The sequence below is a fragment of the Anabrus simplex genome, chromosome 12, assembly GCF_040414725.1.
Source record: "Anabrus simplex isolate iqAnaSimp1 chromosome 12, ASM4041472v1, whole genome shotgun sequence".
NCBI classification, from domain to species: Eukaryota; Metazoa; Arthropoda; class Insecta; order Orthoptera; family Tettigoniidae; genus Anabrus; species Anabrus simplex.
Genome location: NC_090276.1, coordinates 64,120,323 through 64,140,344, shown reverse-complemented (window position 1 = coordinate 64,140,344; position 20,022 = coordinate 64,120,323). Strand labels below are relative to the sequence as shown.

Genomic DNA, 20,022 nt, shown 5'->3' with positions numbered 1-20,022 from the left:
TTTATTGAAGATAAAATGTTCTAAGCGATATTTATTTGCTGAAATTACCCAAGATATCATCACTTGTCACTGCAAATCTATTGAAGATCAATTAGAGTCTATGTTCTCTTGGATATAATTTCCTCTGCTTTATATGGTAGTCTTCCTTCAGATAAAATATGAGTCCTTTTGTGTATTGTAAAAAATAGACAGGTTAGGTTTTAAAAAAAATTGGACTATTCAGCACTTGGATGGTTAGTGATGGGATTCGACAACACTTAAATGGCATACTTTCCAACAAATTCAGTCGTGCATATTTGAGGACCCAAAATGGCACCACAGCATTAGCGTGTTTCAAAGAGGGGTTCAGTGAAAAATGTCTCTAATTTACATAGGAACAGTGCAGATGATGTTATTTAGTTGTAAAGGAATTAGAATTAATCAGCAGTAGTGGCAATCTACGTAGATCAAGAGAGGAGAGTAAAATTCAAGCCAGTGAAGTGAAATTCCCAAGAAGTGTGATAGGAAAGACTAGTATAGATTAGGAAATTAAGATGTCTGGCAGGAAAATGGAGTTTTGAATAAGAAAACTGAGAAGAATAGACTAAGATGGTTTGTAGATCTGAAGTGAATGGAGGAAGGAACTGATAATAGAGGCTAAATTTGGTGGAGAGAAAGGGAGAGAAAAAGAACAAGATGGATAGACCTAGCTGGAGCTGTAAGGGGAAGTTTTGATAATGATTCTTCAGACTAGATGTATAGTGACAAAGAAAAGAGTGCCACTAGTAACCTTGAACTATACAGTTCTAAAAAATTAGGGGAACATGTTTTTGAGTGTATGCAATGCTCCACAAAACAATACCTCACACACCCAGGTATATTACCAACTAAACCATTATTTTTTACCATTGAAGTATACAAAAGAACATCGATGGATTCGGTTTCATTTTCAGAACACAAACGGAAATGTCCAAATAGGGGCGAAAACAAAGTAATAACAGTTTTCCAGGGTGGATTTTTATCACAGCTGGAGAGCTTCAGTATGGTGTATGTCCTCCACGAGCATTTATCACAGCTTGGCACCTACGTCGCATGCTCCGCATAAGTCGACGGAGGTTACGTTGTGGTATCAGGTCTCATTCTTCAACGAGTGCCTGTTCGAGGTCTTGGAGAGTCTGTGGTGGAACAGGATGCCAACGAACACTTCTGTCAAGCCTATCCCACACATGCTTGATGAGATTAAGGTCGGAACTCACTGTTGGGCATTCCATCTCTTGAATGTCCAGTTCTCGAAAGACAGCTCTGGTGATGCGCGCTACAGGAGCCCTGACACTGTCGTGCACGAGGACGAATTCAGGGCCAACACCGTATGCAGAAACCAACACATACTGTAGCAGTATCTGCTCAATGTACCCCGCAGCGGTAAGATTACCACGGAAGATGACAAGATCCTGTACAGCCATCAATACTGATGCCACCCCACACCATCACAGAACCTTGTCTGAATCGGTCGCCTTCCTGGACAACATTTGGCATGTACTGCTCACCACGGTGTCTCCATACACGTTGACATCCATCAAGCTGTGTCAGGGGAAATCTGGACTTTCTTGTGAACAACACAGGTCTCAGTTGGCCAAGTTGCCAGATGATGTGGGTACAGGCAAACAGAAGGCGGGCTGCGCGATGTTGCTGTGTTAAACTGGGCACTCGAACAGAACATCTGTGTCGTAAGGACACTTCTCTTAACCTGTTCCTTACTGCCTGGTCAGACACCGTGACTCCAGTGACCTTCCTGAGGTCTTGTTGCAGTTCTCTGGCAGTTACTGAACGACGCTGCAACGCACAGCTGGTCAGATGTCGGTCATCCTGTGGGCTTGTCATGCGTCTATGACCTTGTCCAACCCTCCTTGTGAACTGGCCTGTCTCACTGTAGCGATTCCACAAGCGGTGAATAACTGATGAGAGACATTGGGATCCATAGCAACACAACGAAAAGTCCATCATTCCTGGATCAAAGCGACGGTTGCAACTTGAACCTCGTTAAGATGTCTCATGGGATGTGCTGGTTTACGTATGTGCTCAAATGACCGCAGCAGTCTGTGTACCTCACAACAACACATATATGCACTGCTATTTACTTTGTTTTGAGGGGTCACCTGGCAGTTTAATGCATGGCTACGCCTACAGATGGAGTATAACTTCGATTTGACATACCCTGCGTAGCTAAGGTCTCAAGGTATGCTGTACAACCATTGGAAACCCATCTACCACATTAACGTTCACATACTAGACGTTACAAAACATGTTTCCCTTAATTTTCTGAACTGTGTACATGCTCTGTAACATAGCCAAAAGAGAGCAAAGAATTAAGGGGTGTATAAAACAAGAATATCTGTAAGCTGTTAACTACTGTCAGCCAAGAATTCTTGGAATTCGCCAATGTGATAAAAGTGTAAATCGAGAAGATGGATTCACAACAATATTCTAAATTAGTGTCACATGGAGGAGAGGTGGGAGAAAACAACACAGTAATCTGCCTTTGCCATCTAGTTGTTGCCACTAAAACTCAGAAAGGTCAATTTTTCTCATAGGAGTCTCTGTAGGATCAAACACATCTATGGGGACATCCTTCAGCAGACATGGCAGTATACTGATCTGTATAATACATTTTATATGGTGAAGGTAACTCCACAACATTGTAACAACAAAGCTTCAAACAACAGCTTGAAACTTCACGATATTGTTCGAAACTGTTAAAATTAATAAATTTCATTGTTTGTCCGTATTGAACCAAGATTACAAATTATAATAAAAATTGTTTGAAACTGCCGATTCTCTTGTTATATCACCAGCAGCAATAACAGCTACCATGCAATACATGGCAGAGGCCCAAGGAATGATGCTGGCTGCCACACAGTACCTAGCTCCACACCATGGTACCTAGTATAAGACTTTGAACTACCTACTTGGAAAAAAAAAAAAAAGCTAAACAAATGACATAGACAGGCGCACACACACTACCAATAACCATATTTTGGATGCTACAAGAACAAAATTTACTTCCAAAACCTTCCTCAAAAAATCTCAAATTCAAGATCAATAATCATGTCAGTAATTCAATATTCAAACCAATATGATAGAAGAATAAACTTACGGAAACAGGTTTCGGAATGAACATGGCTGCGTCTCGTTCTGTGAGAGGAAGAAAGCCAGGAATGTTCCGGGCAAATTCCTCATACACTGCCATTTGTGCAGGGGTGACTCCCCCCACTTTTAGTCTGATCTGCTCTGGCATCCGCTCTGCCTGGTAAGTCAACACAAGAGGATCACAATATCTTCGACCCTCATTGCGTGCATGTTTACGTAGTTCAAATTCCTGAGGAAATAAAACAAAAAGGATCATTTAAACAGGTATTCAATTAAACAGTCATACAATTTAATTTATGGCATGATCTGAAAAGTGGCATGCACATGAACTGTAATCAATGTAAAATTTGTCCAATAACGGCATGTGACTTGCAAAGAGGCGTGATGAAGGTCTTTCAAGTTGATGCCATTTACGTGACTTGCAGGTCTATTAGGATTAGGCCCTATCCATGATGAATTGTAATGCTGGAGACAGAACAAAAACAGCCCCCCGACCAATTGGAATTAACCGATGAAGGTTAAAACTCCAGTTCGGCCAAGAATTGAACCCGGGACTCCCCGGGCTGAAAGCCAGCACGCTAACCGGTTAGACATGGAGCCGGATATTAGTCCAGTGAAACAGCACACAAGTTATTGTAATATTCAGAATGGAAGGGTCTCCATATTTCCCACTGATGGCTAACCTATTGCACTTTGAATACACCTCAATACAAGAATCATAATTCATGACAGTATGGTTAAACTATACAACCCAAAACAAGAGTCATAATTCAGTGTTCTCCCTAGGACCTTTTCGATGGGCTACCCGCCCTGCCGTTTTTACAGGGCGCCTGGCTAACATAACCTAGATAAGTGCTAGTTACATAATATTCATACATAATATTTGAATAACTGAGTACTTCAAATTGAAAGGTACATACTGTAAAACTGTTTAGTTAAATGATAAATCTTCATTATCAGCAGCACAATTGCCTCAATTACATTGGAGGTTAAATGTCACGCAGTGTAGTGTGCGAGCGGTGCCTCGATTAATATCGAATCACATGCGAGCATTCGACTCCACATGATATCATTAACTCATATGGCACTCCACAGCAACCAGAGCGGTAAGCCCCCGTGCTGCATGATTATGAACGAGCAGTAGAACACTTAGAAGTTCAAAATACTCTCTCATGTCTTGCTCGTGATAACAACACTAAAAAATGAAATGGCGTATGACTGTTAGTGCCGGGAGTGTCCAAGGATTGTTTTTGATTTGACACCCGTAGGTAACCTGCGCGTCGTGATGAGGATGAAGTGATGATGAAGACGACACATACACCCAGCCCCCGGACCAGCGGAATTAACCAATTATGGTTAAAATTCCCGACCCTGCCGGGAATCGAACCCGGGACCCCTGTGGCCAAAGGCCAGCACGCTAACCATTTAGCCATGGAGCCGGACATAACAACACTAAAATGTAGTTAATGTTTACCTGTCTGATATTATTGTTAATGCCCTAAGAGGAATAAGTTGAAATTTTAGCATATTAATTTTTTACGTAGTATTCCCTGTCTGGTTACTCATTCCAGACATCCTGATGAAACTTTCTGGGGATAATACTGTAATTTGTCATAGTCATTGGTTCATCCATCCTACAAGCCAGGTGCAGTTATACACAAGCCTTTTCCAGTTTGTTCCGTCCATCCATAGTTGTTGGTTCATTACATCACAGAACCATAGCACTACAACCTCTTTAATTCTAGCATTACAAACAGACTTCTTTCCAGTCGAAGTTGCCGTCTTATAGCTTCATTTCTTATCTTTTGTAGACAAGAATGGAGGAACTCCATATCAGTTGCCTGGAGATGGCTGTTGGTTGGTCCGGTCAATGCTGTTGCTTCAAATCCATTGGTAGAAAATATATTTTGCACAGGGTGTCTTGGAAGGTAGTGGAAACGTTTCATCCCAAAACATTTATTGGAGTATTAGAATAGGGAAGCTGCTTGTATTCTGTCATTGTTTCATGATGCAATTTTATTTATGGCATGGTATGGCACCATATTATGATGATAAAAATAAATCTGTTTATGAAAAGAAGTATGGCACTGATAGTTTATTCACTGTACAGACTAGTGAACTTCACGTATCTTGCTATTTTCAAGACCTGAAAACAAAATTCATGACTTTTTCAGGCCTTTCATGACCAAAACTACAACTGATGAATTTTTCATTACTTTTGTGACCTGTTGACACCCTGGTGTAAATATGGTAAGCAGAAGCAATGCCAGGTACAGCTAGGGGAACCAGGGTCATAATCCAGGCTCCACAGTTGAGGGCCACTAGTCCCCCTGTTAAGTATCCTTTTACGACAGGCAAGGGATACCGCAAATCTTTTCTAACTCCCTCGCCCAAACAATGTTGATAATTCCCAGAATACTGTTGCTTACATGGACTGTTTACTGGAAGAACTTTCAGAATTAAAATCTGTTCAAGAGATACACATGTAGTTTGACTGACCAAGTTCTTGGTTATTAATTCATTGCAGTATCTATCTAAATTCTGGAAAGGGCTCATATGGAATTACTTTGCAAGCTTGCAAGACAAGGGACAAATGGTCAGGATCAGTTGTTCTTTCAAGCGATAAGTATGGGAAGTAATAAATAATGGCATATGGCCTACCAATAGGCCTGGTGCAGGTCTTTTGAGTTGATGCCTTATAGGTGCCCTGCGCATCTGTTCGGATGGGGGCCTACCAATGATGAATTCCAATGCCGAAGACGCCACGCACACCCAGCCCTGAGCCATCAACATTAACCAATGAAGGTTAAAATCCCTAACCAGCTTGGGAATCGAGCCTGGGACGCCTTCGGCCAGAGGTCAACACACTAACCATTTAGCCGGACAGTATGGGAATATGTAAAGAGGAGTTATCAATATCCAACGCATCAGAATGTGCTGAAGCAACAGATTTGTCATCCAGTGTAGAGGTTATAAATCACAAGATTTCCCAGAGAAAACAAATACCCATCTGTAATCAAATATTTTAAAACTCTTCAAAGCATGCAGTGTATTACATTGAGGAAGGTAACATGCAGTGTTCTCCCCAGAAATTTTCGTCAGCCGGGTGGCAGGAATGAGTTGCCGGGCAGGGAATACTACGTAAAACTTCAATATGAAAACATTTCCATTCATTCCCCTGTGGGCATTAACAGTAATATCAGACAGGTAAACATTAACTGTAACTGCAAAATTGAACTATGTTAGTGTTATTTTCACAAACTAGACAAAACAGAGTATTGTGAATTGAACTTCTTGTGTTCTACTGCTACTTCCAAATCATGTAACAGCAGGCTTAGGCCTACCACATGGTTGCTGTGGACACGTGGACTGCCGTGCGGGTATGTGACGTCATGCGGAATAGAGGGCTTGAATATGATTTCACGTTAATCCAGACCCCGCTCGCGCACGACATTAAGGGGTGGTCAAGCTAAACATTTGATCTCTGACGTAATTGATGCAATTATGCTGACAGTAATGATTTATCATTTAAATTAACAGTTTTACAGTATTCACATTATAATTTGGAGCACCCTGTGATTCAAATCTGTATTAATATTATGTAACTACCACATATCTAGGTTATATTAGCCGGGCGGTCTGTAAAAATGGCAGGGCGGTGCGCCTATTAAAAAAGTCCTAGGGAGAACAGTGATGTGATTGGGTATACCACAATCAAACAACATCTACAGGAAAAAGAGGAGAAAGAATGAAAATTGGTGACCAGATAGAGATTGAGTATGCTGGTGTTAACAATCTTCAGCAACTACAGTATTACAAAAATAGCTGGTAAGGAGTATAAGGTTAATGTAATGGTAAGAGATGGTCAATCCTGAAGGCAGAATGAGATAAAAATAATTCATAAAATTACTTGTGTAAATAGGGTTGATATTCTTTTATTACTATCAAACTGTAAAGGGAGTTACCGTATGGAATGACCTCAGAGAAGTATGACCATACTTACATTGACTAATCGCTTGTCAATTTCAGGTATTGCCTTCTCGATGGCAGTCTTCTGAATAAACGCACATGCAAGTTCCATGTTGTCTTGAGCAGCATGCTGAGCAGCTAATTCAATCATTTCTTTCTGCTGAGGTGTAGGTCCCTGAAACAATTCAAAAATCAACATGAAGAACAAAACATAAATGTGGTTTAGATCTATGCCTTCATGAACAAGAATAAAGAAACATGCTATTCTTTTGGGTTTACACCAAGTGCAGGGTAACTTGTCCTCATAAGTGACCACAATCGTTCTAAAACAGTCAGTAAATTGATCATAATATTCCTACACTCCTTCTTACGTTCCTATCTGATGTTTCAAATAGGGAAACTTAATGATCCTTATGACTACTGTTTAAACAGGCAAGACAATGGCATTATCAGATATTGATACTTCAACAGTAGTCAGAGGTCTTGATTGAAAATGTGGAATCCACAAAGAGAATTCTTGGAAAGACTCTAGGGCCAGTACTGGCAGATGGGAAATACTGGAGACGACACAATTCCGAGCTTTACTCCCAGATAGAGAGGCACTCAGACTGTGCCAGGAAAATGCGGACGATTTTTAAGGTCACAGGGTAAGGTTGTCTCCCAACAGACTGACCGACCAGCTGTTCACCTTCTGGCAAAACAAGAAAGTCTGTACCACCTAGACAAAGGACGTAAAAGAACTGGAGCCGACAGACTTACAAAATAGACAGGCTGTGAGAAAGATCCCGAAGTAAGTCCTTGGTTTTCAGGAAAAACCTCAATAAGGAAGGTATCAACTGAACGAAAGGAGCTACACCAAAAGATAATATGCGACAATACTGAGCAAAGATCAAGGCCCAACAGTTCAACCAGCATAGTCCCAAGTAGACTCATTTGAAAGAAGAAGCAATTCAGATGTTAGAGCTTCAAACTGGAAACTGTGAGTGGAGATTTGAATGAAGAAATAGCCAGAGGTGTGATTTAACCCAAATGCACCCGTAAGCAGACTGGTACGCACTCCATCTTCTGAACTAAATATCCATAAACGTACTAGCGTGCACCTGTGACCAATTAGTCTTGGAAGAGCGGCAGAGAAAGAGCAATGGCTGAGGGCTTACCCGATTAAATGACTACTTCTTCTTTAGGAAGATCAGTGAGAAGGAAAAAGAACAGTGGCTGAGGGCTTATCAATCAAATGTGGATTCTCTTTTAGGAAAAGCAGTGGAGAGAGAAAGTAAAAAGAACAGTGGCTGAGGGCTTATCAATCAAATGTGGATTCTCTTTCAGGAAAAGCAGTGGAGAGAGAAAGTAAAAAGAACAATGGCTGAGGGCTTACTTGATCAAATGTGGCTCCTTATTATTATAGTTCTTCATTCCTTGCACGCAAGAGTATTTCAGACTTATTCATGGTATTTCGGGACAGTACTGCTGAAGACATTTTGGCTAGTCTGCAACACCAAGGCTGTGTACTATAAATAAGACAACATTCCCACCAATGTCAGCGAACATGACAGCTGGGTGCATATGGATTATGGAGTAACACACTCACTCACTCTGTAGGCTTCTGAGAGACGTGAAGTTCCCGTGCCAACTCACAATCCTTTTCCATCCTTTTCGATCTTGAGCCTGCTCTTCACAGAATTATCAATTTGGAGGGTCCAGCATACTTTGTTGATTTTCTTTCAGGTGCTTTGGGGTCTTCCTGAAGGTCTTTTCCCATTAAGAAATCCCTTGAATAGATCTAATGGTGCTCATCCTGCATCCTCAGTACACATACAGTCCAAAGAGTTTAATATTACTTATCTGGACGCACAGAGCGCGCTGATGCTGTGAGGAATATTGAACACATTTGCACATTGCCACGCTGTGGGCACTTCAGCTTTAAATGCATGGTTAGCAGGTGATAATGATTACATTTCCCCGAGTACTTTCATACTGAATTGTGTCGGTTAGTGGGTCTGTTGTAGTATTATATGTGATGGAGTGATATATATTGCCAAATGTTTTCGGTGAATAAGTGAGAGCTTTTACAGTCGGCCTACCAGTAGTTAAATTGATAGGCAATGTTAAAGGAGAGTTAAGTTAGGCCTTACTTGTGGAGTGGAAAATTATTCAAGGATGGTGAACCCGTGTGCAGCTTATAATTGTACAGATTGCTATCAGAAGAGATCTGGTATGTCTTATCATGAATGGAAATTGAAATGTTAAGAAATTATTTGCAATTAACATAATAGGACAGTAGATTCAGAGAATGTATGGACATGGAAGTTTTGAATGTGTAGGCTTCTTATTATCAGCCTTTTCCCCATTATTAAGGCATAATTCTTAAGAAATAAACAACTATTAAAAAAAAAAAGAACACAACAACAAAGATGCATATTTTTCTTACAGACTGTGTATCGGTACTAATAATTGGAACAAGCATGAGCTTAGAATCCTGAAAATATGGTGGATAAAGCTTGATAAAACCTATCTAGTTTTAGGGCAATGTATTGCTTCAAATTATTAAACATTATCTGAACAATTCTTTATAGGTAACCTACTGGAAGTCTTAATCTCTCCTTTTTCACACCTGTTTTGTAGTAAAACAATAGTTAAACATGTTATTCAGAATTTTTTACTAGGCCCAGATCTATAAAATGCTCATTACAAGTCTGTGAGCTAAATGGTCTTTTTTAAGGTTATCAATTTCATGTACCGGTATAAGATGATTTCTGTTTTCGTGGACTGTTCTTTTAATTTAAAACAAGTTAGTGAAGATGTTTAATAACAATGCAAAATGTGTTCAGTTGTTATGTGTGCACAGTAGTTGGTGTAGACTGTGTCTTTCATTATCAATTACTTTGGAATGGCTAAGTTTTCCTGAGGCCTTAATGAGACATTGTCGAATATTTACCGAGAATTAATGTGAAAGAACACACACAGACTTTTCACACTTCACGGTCCATTTTTACACGTAGGTGGATCAAAAGGTTAGTTGCACTAACGTGCCACAGCAGCAAACGTGGGCACAGCGGAGAAAGGGACAGACACTGCCCACACGTCTGTTAGGCAGGTCGCTGTGGTGTCTCGTCCAGTATTGTGTGAATAGCGGCCAAATGCAATGGCGCGTCAACTGGACGTTCACTCCAAATATGAGGTGCGCGCAACAATTCGATTCCTATGGGTTAAAAGGAAGAATTGCACGGACATTCATCGTGAAATTAGTGCTGTGTATGGGGAGCGAGCCATTTCCCAGGAAGGTATCGCAAAGTGGTGTCAGCAATTCGAAGCCGGACGCATGGATATCACGGACAACCATCGCGAAGGCAGGCCCGCAACGTCCAGGACTCGTGCAAAGGTCAACACCGGTGTGATTTTGTTGCATGATAACACTACACCTCACAAGGCCCGCCAAACGAGAGAACTGCTGTAGCGTTTCAAGTGGGAGGTCTGGCAACATCCACTCTACAGTCCCGACCTAGCGCCATGTGGACTTTCATCTGTTCGGTAAGCTCAAAACGGAGCTCGGTGGTGGACGTTTCCAGACCGATGAGGAGGTGACGGCCGCTGTCTCCGAGTGGTTGCAGAACGCTGGAGGAAATTTCTATGCATCCGGCATCGAGAAGTTGGTTGTGCTTTTGCAGGAATGTTTGGAGTCTCTTGGTAACTATGTGGAAAAGTGATGTTACAGTGTATGTCGTTATAGTCGTGTTGCTGTTGTATAGGTGGTGTAATAAATGGCCATAACTGGGAAGTACAACTTATTTTCTGATCTGCCCTTGTAACTCTAGACCTCGGATTACATCCCTGTATACAACTGCCTAGCATTTTATTTAAAAGTAGCAATGCAGTGTTTTTATTTCGCGAACTGATGAGAATATCCGTACGGATCTTCTGTTTCCTATTGCGGCCCCTTTTAAAAATATTTTCGATGAATCTAATCAACATTCCTTCTTACCGCGTTATCTCGTGTCATAGAGATAACAATAACATCGACAGGTGTTTACATTTGTCTGTTAATGTAAGTTAATGCATGTATTCCGTACTACGTTCTTCTCGGCGAGCTCAGGAGTGCCCTCAACATGGCGGTAAGCGCATGGACATCTCTTACCCAGTCACACCTACTGCGCAGGTAGCGGTGTGGGACCTTGGTCCAGCCCAGAGCAGTCTGTTGGATTCTATCACACCCATTATAGTGCGTTGTTGAGAGGGGGTGTAAATCTCATAATTAGATCTTTTATGCCGGCTTTGAGAGATAGGATCGAACCATGGGCCAAATATTTTCCTATAAACTTCATTCTCAATGACTTGTAACTGCTGCTGCTGCTCTTTCTTGGTTATACTCCATGTCTTGGAACCATACAGAAGTACTGGTCGAATGATTGTATTGTAGATAATCATTTTTGCACTCCTTGTTAAAAACTTGGAGTCTAATATAGGGCTCATAGAGTAAAATGCCTTATTTGCATTCTTAATTCTAGCTTGGTGTTCCTGTTGCCTTCGGTTTTGCTCCTCGATTACTACACCACGGAATTTGAACTCCCATCCTCTTTTAAATATATATTTCCCAATCTTCAAAGGCAATCTGCCAACCTCCTCATGATTCGGTCTCTGTACAACCATGTAATGTGTCTTTTTATCATTTACCCGTAAGCCAATTTTTACTGCCAATGCCTCTAGTTCCACAAATAACTGCCTAATTTCTAATTCACTGCAGCCAATAAGAACAATATCATCCGCATATGCAAGGACTTTAAGTCGTCTCCCCAGTATGATGTCAGCAGGAACAAGAGCTAATTTCCTGATAATCTTCATCATCATTATCATCATCAATGTACCAATCCAGTCGTCTGGGTGTGGTTTCCTGATAATCTTCTCCAGTGCAATGTTGAATAGAAGAGGAGATAGTGCATTCCCTTGTCCCAGACCAGTTTTATTCTGGAAGGAACTTGATTTTCTGCCCTTGAGGAAAACACAGCTAATATTACCATCCATACACAGTTTGCACATGTTAATTAATATTATGGGAAAGCCAAACTCCATCATGATGTTCCACAGCCCTTCTTTTTGGATTTAATCATATGCCTTGAAGAAATCTATAAAGAGATAATGAACCGATTCCTTTGTGTTCCCACACCTTATCATTAACCCTCCAGTACTAACACGACAAATCCTAGCGTGAGTGCTAACATCGGTCTGTGAGTCCGAAGTAGTCAACATGCATATTTCTTACATTTTAAAGCAAGTAAAACACTTACTAAAGAGAAACCACACTACAAAAACTGATTACTAAGCCTTGTATTGTTACTATTAACAATAAAGAGGAAAATAAATAAAATCACCATTGTCAGATGGAAGCCACATCTTCACCTGAAAGCCTCAAGTTTTTTCGTCAACTCCGATGGGGTGTAGTTCGCTTGACAATTTGCCACCAAAACGTCAAATACATCCTGAATTGGAGCCAATTTATCTGTTTCTTGTTGGTGCAATCTAGTTTCTTTATTGTGAAATCTAATCTGCCTCAGCAGAAACCTAAAGCTATCCAGTGACATAGTGAGCCAAAACATCTTGATTGACGTACTGTTAGTTTTACGTAAGTCCGTTGCGTTCTAATGATTTGTCTTACATATACCAGAAAGGTACAAGAGACCTAGCAAAGCCTTCATTTCCAATAAGTCAGTAAGTCTTGCAATTCGATATTCTTGGTCATAAGGTTCACAGGTTATAGAAAGATTTGTACAATCGACCAAAATGTTTAGAATTCCGGCAGTTCCATATATCTACAACAGAAGTCAAATTTCTTGCCGGTCCTTTCACCCCAGGCACACGAGTTACGAGATTCACTGGGCGAGTTCTCACATTTTGAGGAGGAATATGTATTTTCCATTTTGTGGCACCATCTTTTCCAATGAAGTGCATAACATTACTTTTTTTTTTTTTTTTTTTTGTGAAGTCCCATTATCGATATCTTGTTCATCCTGTATCTCTTCCACGTCCTGTTCCGACTCCGAATCTTCTTCATGACTTTCAAGGTGATCTTCCACAAAATCTTCAAAATCTTCAAAATCTTCTGCAGCCATGTCATTTTCTACAGATTCCAGTAGTAATTTCAGCACGTACTGTTGTTCACGTTCATAATTCATTTCCAGCAGAAAGTAGCACGAGTACTAACTTCGGTCTGAGAGACCAAAATAAAGAAGATCTTGCTAAGAACTTGAGCCAGGAACTTAAAATTCACGCAACAATAAGTAAACTGACCGATTTGAAGGTACCAATGTGCAAAGCGTAAGCGAAGCATGCGCATTGAAGTTACAGGAGAATAATTGGGCGGTCGGTCTCGGAGACCAGATGTTAGTACTGGAGGGTTAATAGTCTTAATTACAAATATGTTGTCTGTAGTGGATCTGTTACTATGAAAACCATTCTGATAGTTCCCAATAACATTTTCAGCAAATGGTTTTAAATGCAGTAAAAGAATAAAAAGGCAGAATTTTATAGGCCATGTTTACAAGAGATATGCCAAGATAATTTTGAAGTTCTTCCTTATCCACTCCTTTATGAATTGGGACAATAACTGATTCCCGCTATTCTTTTGGAATAACTTCATCACGCCACATCCTAGGAATGATCTTATACATGTATTTATGTAATATTTCTCCAATGTATTTAATAAGCTCAGCAGGAATGTTGTCACTACCTGAGGCCTTATTGTTTTTTTAAACGTATAATACTTTGTAATACCTCTTGATATGATGGCTCTGGTATTTGTTCTTCTGATGGGGAACAATACAGGTTTCTGGATCATCACAATTCAGTAAGGAATCAAAGTATTGCTTACAGTAATTTAATAATTTGTCCCGATCAGCAATTAAATTTCCAGACTTCTCTCTCATAATACTCGATCTTGGTTGAAATCCTTTTTTAATTGTGTTGACTGTTCCATACATCTTGCGGATGATCCTGTTTCTGTAGTCATCTTGGATTGATTTTATTTGATGTCTCAGGTAGACTTGTTTCTTTCTACAAATTAATTTACTACATTCCTTCAGTTTATCTAGGGCCAAATCCACATGTGCGACGCAGTTCGCACCCGCGACCCCACAGATGTGGTAAAAAGCTGTAGCAAAAAAAGAAGATTTTTTCCTGTTTCTCTCCATATAGTTCCTCAACATCTACATTCTTATTAGACAGCAGCCACTTATTACGCCATATTGCCACTTCATTAACTGCATCTTGACATGCCTCATCGAACCTTTCCTTTCCTTACCAACACCTTTTGGTCTCACTTTCATTGCTACTGTTGAAATGATTTGTTTCGCATTATCCCACATTCGTTCACAAACTTAGTCATTTTGTTTCATCAATGTCTTCTGTAGGATCTTCTCCTAAAGGAGTGAGGAGTAACCTAATATTAATGGTAAGAATCTTACAACAAGAAATAGACATACAGTATTTTGTGCAACCTTGATTTAGCATAAACCCACATTTAATGGAAGAAATATCAAGTCCCAAAAATTATTTCATAAGAGTAACAAAATTTCATATTCGATTTAATGTAATTCACATTAGGGTGAAGGATGATTCAACGCAGAAGAGGGATTAGAGTGCGGGCGCAAGTGCTAAACTGAGATGTCAGGCTCATACATACAATAGAAAAGAACCCTGCTGTAATGACTATATCATTATGCCCATCGGAAATTCTTGTATAAATCTCTGCAATATCCTTCGGTTACAATGGGAAACCTTTCTCTGATTCATCCGTTATTACGAACAAATTTGGGTGTGTTAGTTTCTCTGTTACCAATATTCATACATTCAACTTCAGCGATTATATTGAATGTGATCGATCATCTTCCGTACCGATTCCTTGCTACATGCACGAGTGAGCTCTCGCCGACATTCAAACATGCTGTCAACTTTGATTAATAATACCAAAATACTCCACAACTCCGACTGGTCATAAACAAACATTGGGAGAGCGTTTTTGTAATACGCGCACAAATAAGTGCAATGACGGCAGTTGTTAACGGCTTAAAATTAAAGGCTGAAGTAAACAGTTGCTTAATTTTAATACTGGGTACTGAAATAAAATAAGAACGTGATACTTCTTCTCAAGATACAATGATGTGCATAATTTATTTCGGAGGTTACGTTATACTCTCACAACTAGTTAAATTTCAAAAGGCTGTTCAATACAAATTTACAATGAAAAGTTTATCATTACTCTACAGGGAGCTTGAAATACGTTTTCATAATTATAAACATTAAAATAAGACTAATAATTTACACCACCTTTCCAATACTTATCTTTCCTTATATTTACGATATAAACATTACAACTGGTGTTGTAAGTTGGGACATGTTTCGCTTAACTGTCGTAAGCATCATCAGTCTAAATAAATCTTAGCCTAAAGTTAGGTTAGGGCCCTGAACCTAGTGTCCTTAAAATATATGGTATCCTAAGATTCGACATTTACATTATAGAAAATCCGTAGCTTAAAAACTAGTGTGAAAACATATAACAATGTTCGACATGGCTAAGAGAAAAACACACACACGTGTTGACAGAGGTTAAAAACAAAGTACAACATAGAGTTGGTTGTGAAGTAATTAAAATCATATGTCATTGCTATTAGTCAGTCAATAAGAATGTTTATACATAAAAAATGATTATTTTTATGTTCTTTGGAATGAAGAAGGTTAACCAATTAAATCTCATTCCTGCAGACACGTGAGTCGGCTACGAAAAATCACATATTGTAGTTGACTATGGGATAGTAACACTTCAACAGAATTGATCACGCCTGAAGCTGCTTATAGGTAGAGGCCATTATCCAGTTCCTTTAAAATAATGGTTAAAGCTGGATACAGGTATCGTAATTTCTACTGGGAGTTCAAGATCACAGATGGAGAAAATAAGACGCGATGAGCGTGAATTGAAATCTCTTTCTATTTTTCAGATTTCAATTCACATACCTATAATCAAGGTTCCTTAAATTGAATGATGCAGGAGCTTGTTTCAGTCTGTTTTATTAACAATTTTACATTACGTATTTTCCTATGATACTTCTCTACTTTTCTGTGGATTATTCTCTGTGGGTAGCCCATTATGCTGTGGAACACTAGTTTTCCACAACATTTGGTATTTGTAAATTAGGCACACTATTCTAACACCTGAAACTTTTAGGAAAGTATGCCTTCTCTGTCGTAATAGATTAATCTTCAAACACGAACATAACTTTGGTTTCTTTCAAGAATAAAGCATATTATCATTGCCTTTAATTCTCAGTAAATTACTTTTGATACTTGGAATTTTGATAGAATAGACTTAACATGACACTACAGTAGCAGCAAGCAATAAACCTTATAAAAAGCAATGAACAGCAAATTCTAAATCAAATGTGGTGGGAAAATTTGGGTAGATGATTTTCTACCTTCAAGGTGACCTTGTATTTCTCACTCTTCCCAGCTAAGGTCACTATACACTTCAATTTATGTAATTTTGCAACAATTTATCTATATAACTTGAAGAAAGCTGCCCCACGCCATATACAATTTTATGATATAATTATTGGAAAGGAAATAGTAGTAATAAGATAGGACTGCCTCATGCCCTATACAGTAAAACCTTGTTAATTCTAAGTCATTGGGACTCAAAAATCGGACTTCAAATAACGTGATTTCGAATTAATCGCCAATTCGTAATTCAGAAGTGCCAACCCTTGCCACGTTACAAAATATTCTAAGGCCCGTTACTGTATGCAGTTAATCTTGATTCACAGTTTCAACCTTTCAAATGCCATGGAGAAAAAAAACTATTTCCAAAATGCATCCAAGAAGGTGCACTTAAGAGTATTCAAATAATGCATTTGGATAACTCACTGACAAACATAACCTCTCGCAATGAAAGAAAAGAAAGAAAGAAAGAAAGAAAGAGGAAAAAGCACGATTCAAAGACGAAGAGAAATATATGCTGGCTCCCATGTGCAAGTGCTTTATTCATTGGATTACTGTACTGTATGCATTTTAGGTACCCTGTACTTGCACAGAAGTACCCAATGCCCTTAAAACATCATGGCCAATCGAACCTCCCTATAACGAGGGGAGGAATTCTCTCGCTTCCGTGTTCATTGCAACACAGTACAATGACCCTCACTCTTGTACGATTTTCCGGCTGGCACTTTCTCCTTTAAAACCATAAGACAGTTTGGGCTCGGCCTTAAAGGAAAAGCAATGCAGTTTCATCGGCAAAGACAATATTGTTCGGTGCCTACGAATTGATTATATGAGCCATGCTTTTTCGTCAACTGTCCGCATCGCCAGTGTTCGCGGATTCTGTTTCTCCGCACACTGCCTGCTGCGTGATATTACGGCATTCCTTAAAAACGTTGAATACAAAAGAATTCTCATTTCACTTGAACTTAGTAATTATGAAGGACACTGCAGACACACCGAAGTGTGTGAAAGTGCAGAAAGCTACCCCTGCACATTCCGGAAGATGCGATCTATCATAACGCAGATAAATTTTGAATTTAAATTACTCTGTAACATATTATTGTTTTAAAATATAAAGGCAGTTTCGAATTAAAAGTCTGAATTTCGGTAATGGGGCTGACATTGTACTTCGAATTATGAATTATCCATATTTCGAATTAAACAACTTAAATAACACGCAAAACCGTATCTCATGTTTCTGGGAACGAGAGCTTCTTCGAATTAGGCAGGATTTTGAAACCAATTTTGAATTATCAAGGTTCTACTGTACTAAACAAACACCAACTTTATGGCAGTCATTAAAATTGTAATGAATGCTATCACACTGCTTTAATGTTGGATCCCACTATACATTTTGAAAGACATTGAGCAGGCGAATGAGGTTGTCACAGAAAAGAGAGAGATTAATGAACCATGCCTCCCATATTTAAGCAAATACTACAATATTTGACTTCAACATCGGTCAGTTAAAGGACTTATTTGGTAGTAGGGGAAGTACAACAGAATACACCTGGAAAATTTTGAAAGGATTAGATATCCTCAGAAATATACTCCACATCATCATGATAGGCATTATCACACTAGTTAAGCATTCTGCACCACCACTTTTATATTTAATAATTGTCAATCTAGCCCACTTTGTGTGATAATTCCCCAAAACCGTGATGCATTTTCCTTCCGTAAAGTGAGTGGAAGCAGGTTTTTTTTTTTTTTTTTTTTTTTTTTTTCATTTTTTCATACGAATAATGTATCTTTCCCAAGTTGTAACATTATGTCCACTAGTGTTTTTGCAAAATTCAGGATCCTAGTGGTCACACAGTATGTGTGCTGATGTTCTTGCACACCGTATTTACGTATGTATTAGACCCCCTTTCCCCCCACTTTTACAGCCAAAAAAAGGAAAGGGGGTTCCAATATGCGATAACCTCCAACTTTGTGCAATGAACATATGACTTCTAGGCTATAAAGAGCTACAAATTGTACATGTAAACATTCTACACTATTCTTCAACAAATTTATGAATGTATTTGAGTTATACTGGCTATTTTTGTTTGAAGGCAGTATTTCAAAATGTAAAAAAGACAATAAAAGGTGAACATGACTTTTAGGCCTACATATAAAGTAAATATAGTCAGTTTTAGTTACTCATTTAAATCATTCGTGTCATCTCATTAATTCCTCTGATGAGGTTCATGTCAGGAAAGGCATATGGTCTTAAAAACTAGCTACGAATATTTGTCTCACTTCATACTCTACCCCGTAGAGAAAAGAGATAAGGGTATCATATTATGCAATACTGATACAAAATAACTTAATGGTCAGTCATTTGTCTCTGTCAGTTGAGCAGTAGCCTAACACACAGTAAGCCTGATCACTGCTTACATCTGAATAATTGCCTTGCGCTGCCAACTTCCCTGCTACCAGTGTGTCGTCACTTCAAATGTCATCGTCACTGCCATCTCGTCAACCATGCATTACAATCGAGAGCATTCGAGGTTCCATCTTTTTGAACCTGACTATAGAGTGCAAACAGTGTGAATCTATTTCCAAATGGTTTCTGGAGATGGCCTCTGATATTCCCAGTTGGTGTATGTGTAGCAGAAGCCACTCCTTCCAAATAAAGCTGTGCTGTAGAAAGTGTGCCAAACCACCAGCTGATAACTAGCGTATGTTACGAGCTGTACTTCCGAATGTAATACATAGTGACTGGAAGCATTCTTTTGATAACTGCGGCTGTTGAAAGAAAGACCTTGATTTTAAAGTACAATTCACGCTTGTTCTCTACATTTATCACATCAGGATTACCTAAACAGCTATAAATGAGATAAGGGAAACTGCACAGTTTAGGTTATGTACGCTATCGCTTGGACAGTGTCAAAAGTTCCACACAAAAAAAAGAATTAAAATAAATAACAGGAAAGTTTGCCACATTTATGGATATCTACAGATGTGGTGGTAATGAGTTTTAATACCATAATGTTTAATTTCGTGCATTTGTTGCCTGCATGTTTTTATCAACGCATACTGTAGCATGCTTTGTTTGGCGCCTCCAAAAATCACTGAAAGTAAGTGGGGACATAAAGTCAATATCATTATTTGTTATGTACGTTGATGAGTAAAAATATCGTCATGAATAGTTTTCATCACATTTTAAACTTAATTCTCTCCAAAAAATACCTATATGGGCCCGAGTTACACAATATTAAACGATCACTTTGTTAATGATTTCGCCTGCTATATTAATACCAAAATCCATCAACATTTCACAAATAAACTTGTTTCTTCATTACAAGGTGGTGCAGCTCTTTTTAGACACATCCACAGTGGAGAGGAGTTACATGTACGGTACCATTTTTACGGCATATCAACATTCCTGCCATTCGTAAATCTCTGGCAGTACGGTACCGGGAA

The 20,022-nt window shown here is 39.1% G+C and overlaps 1 protein-coding gene across 7 annotated transcripts in view; it reads right to left on the bottom strand.

The window, feature by feature from the left end:
* Positions 1 to 20,022, bottom strand: part of Not1 (CCR4-NOT transcription complex subunit 1) — a 403,150-nt gene that overhangs the window by 125,262 nt on the left and 257,866 nt on the right. For all 7 annotated transcript variants that reach the window (XM_067156230.2, XM_067156231.2, XM_067156233.2 and 4 more), the window contains exons 25-26: positions 7,130 to 7,270; positions 3,134 to 3,355 (exon numbers count right to left, since the gene is read on the bottom strand). In XM_067156230.2, the coding sequence (XP_067012331.2) occupies positions 3,134 to 3,355; positions 7,130 to 7,270 (363 nt within the window). The remainder of the gene's footprint in view (positions 1 to 3,133; positions 3,356 to 7,129; positions 7,271 to 20,022) is intronic.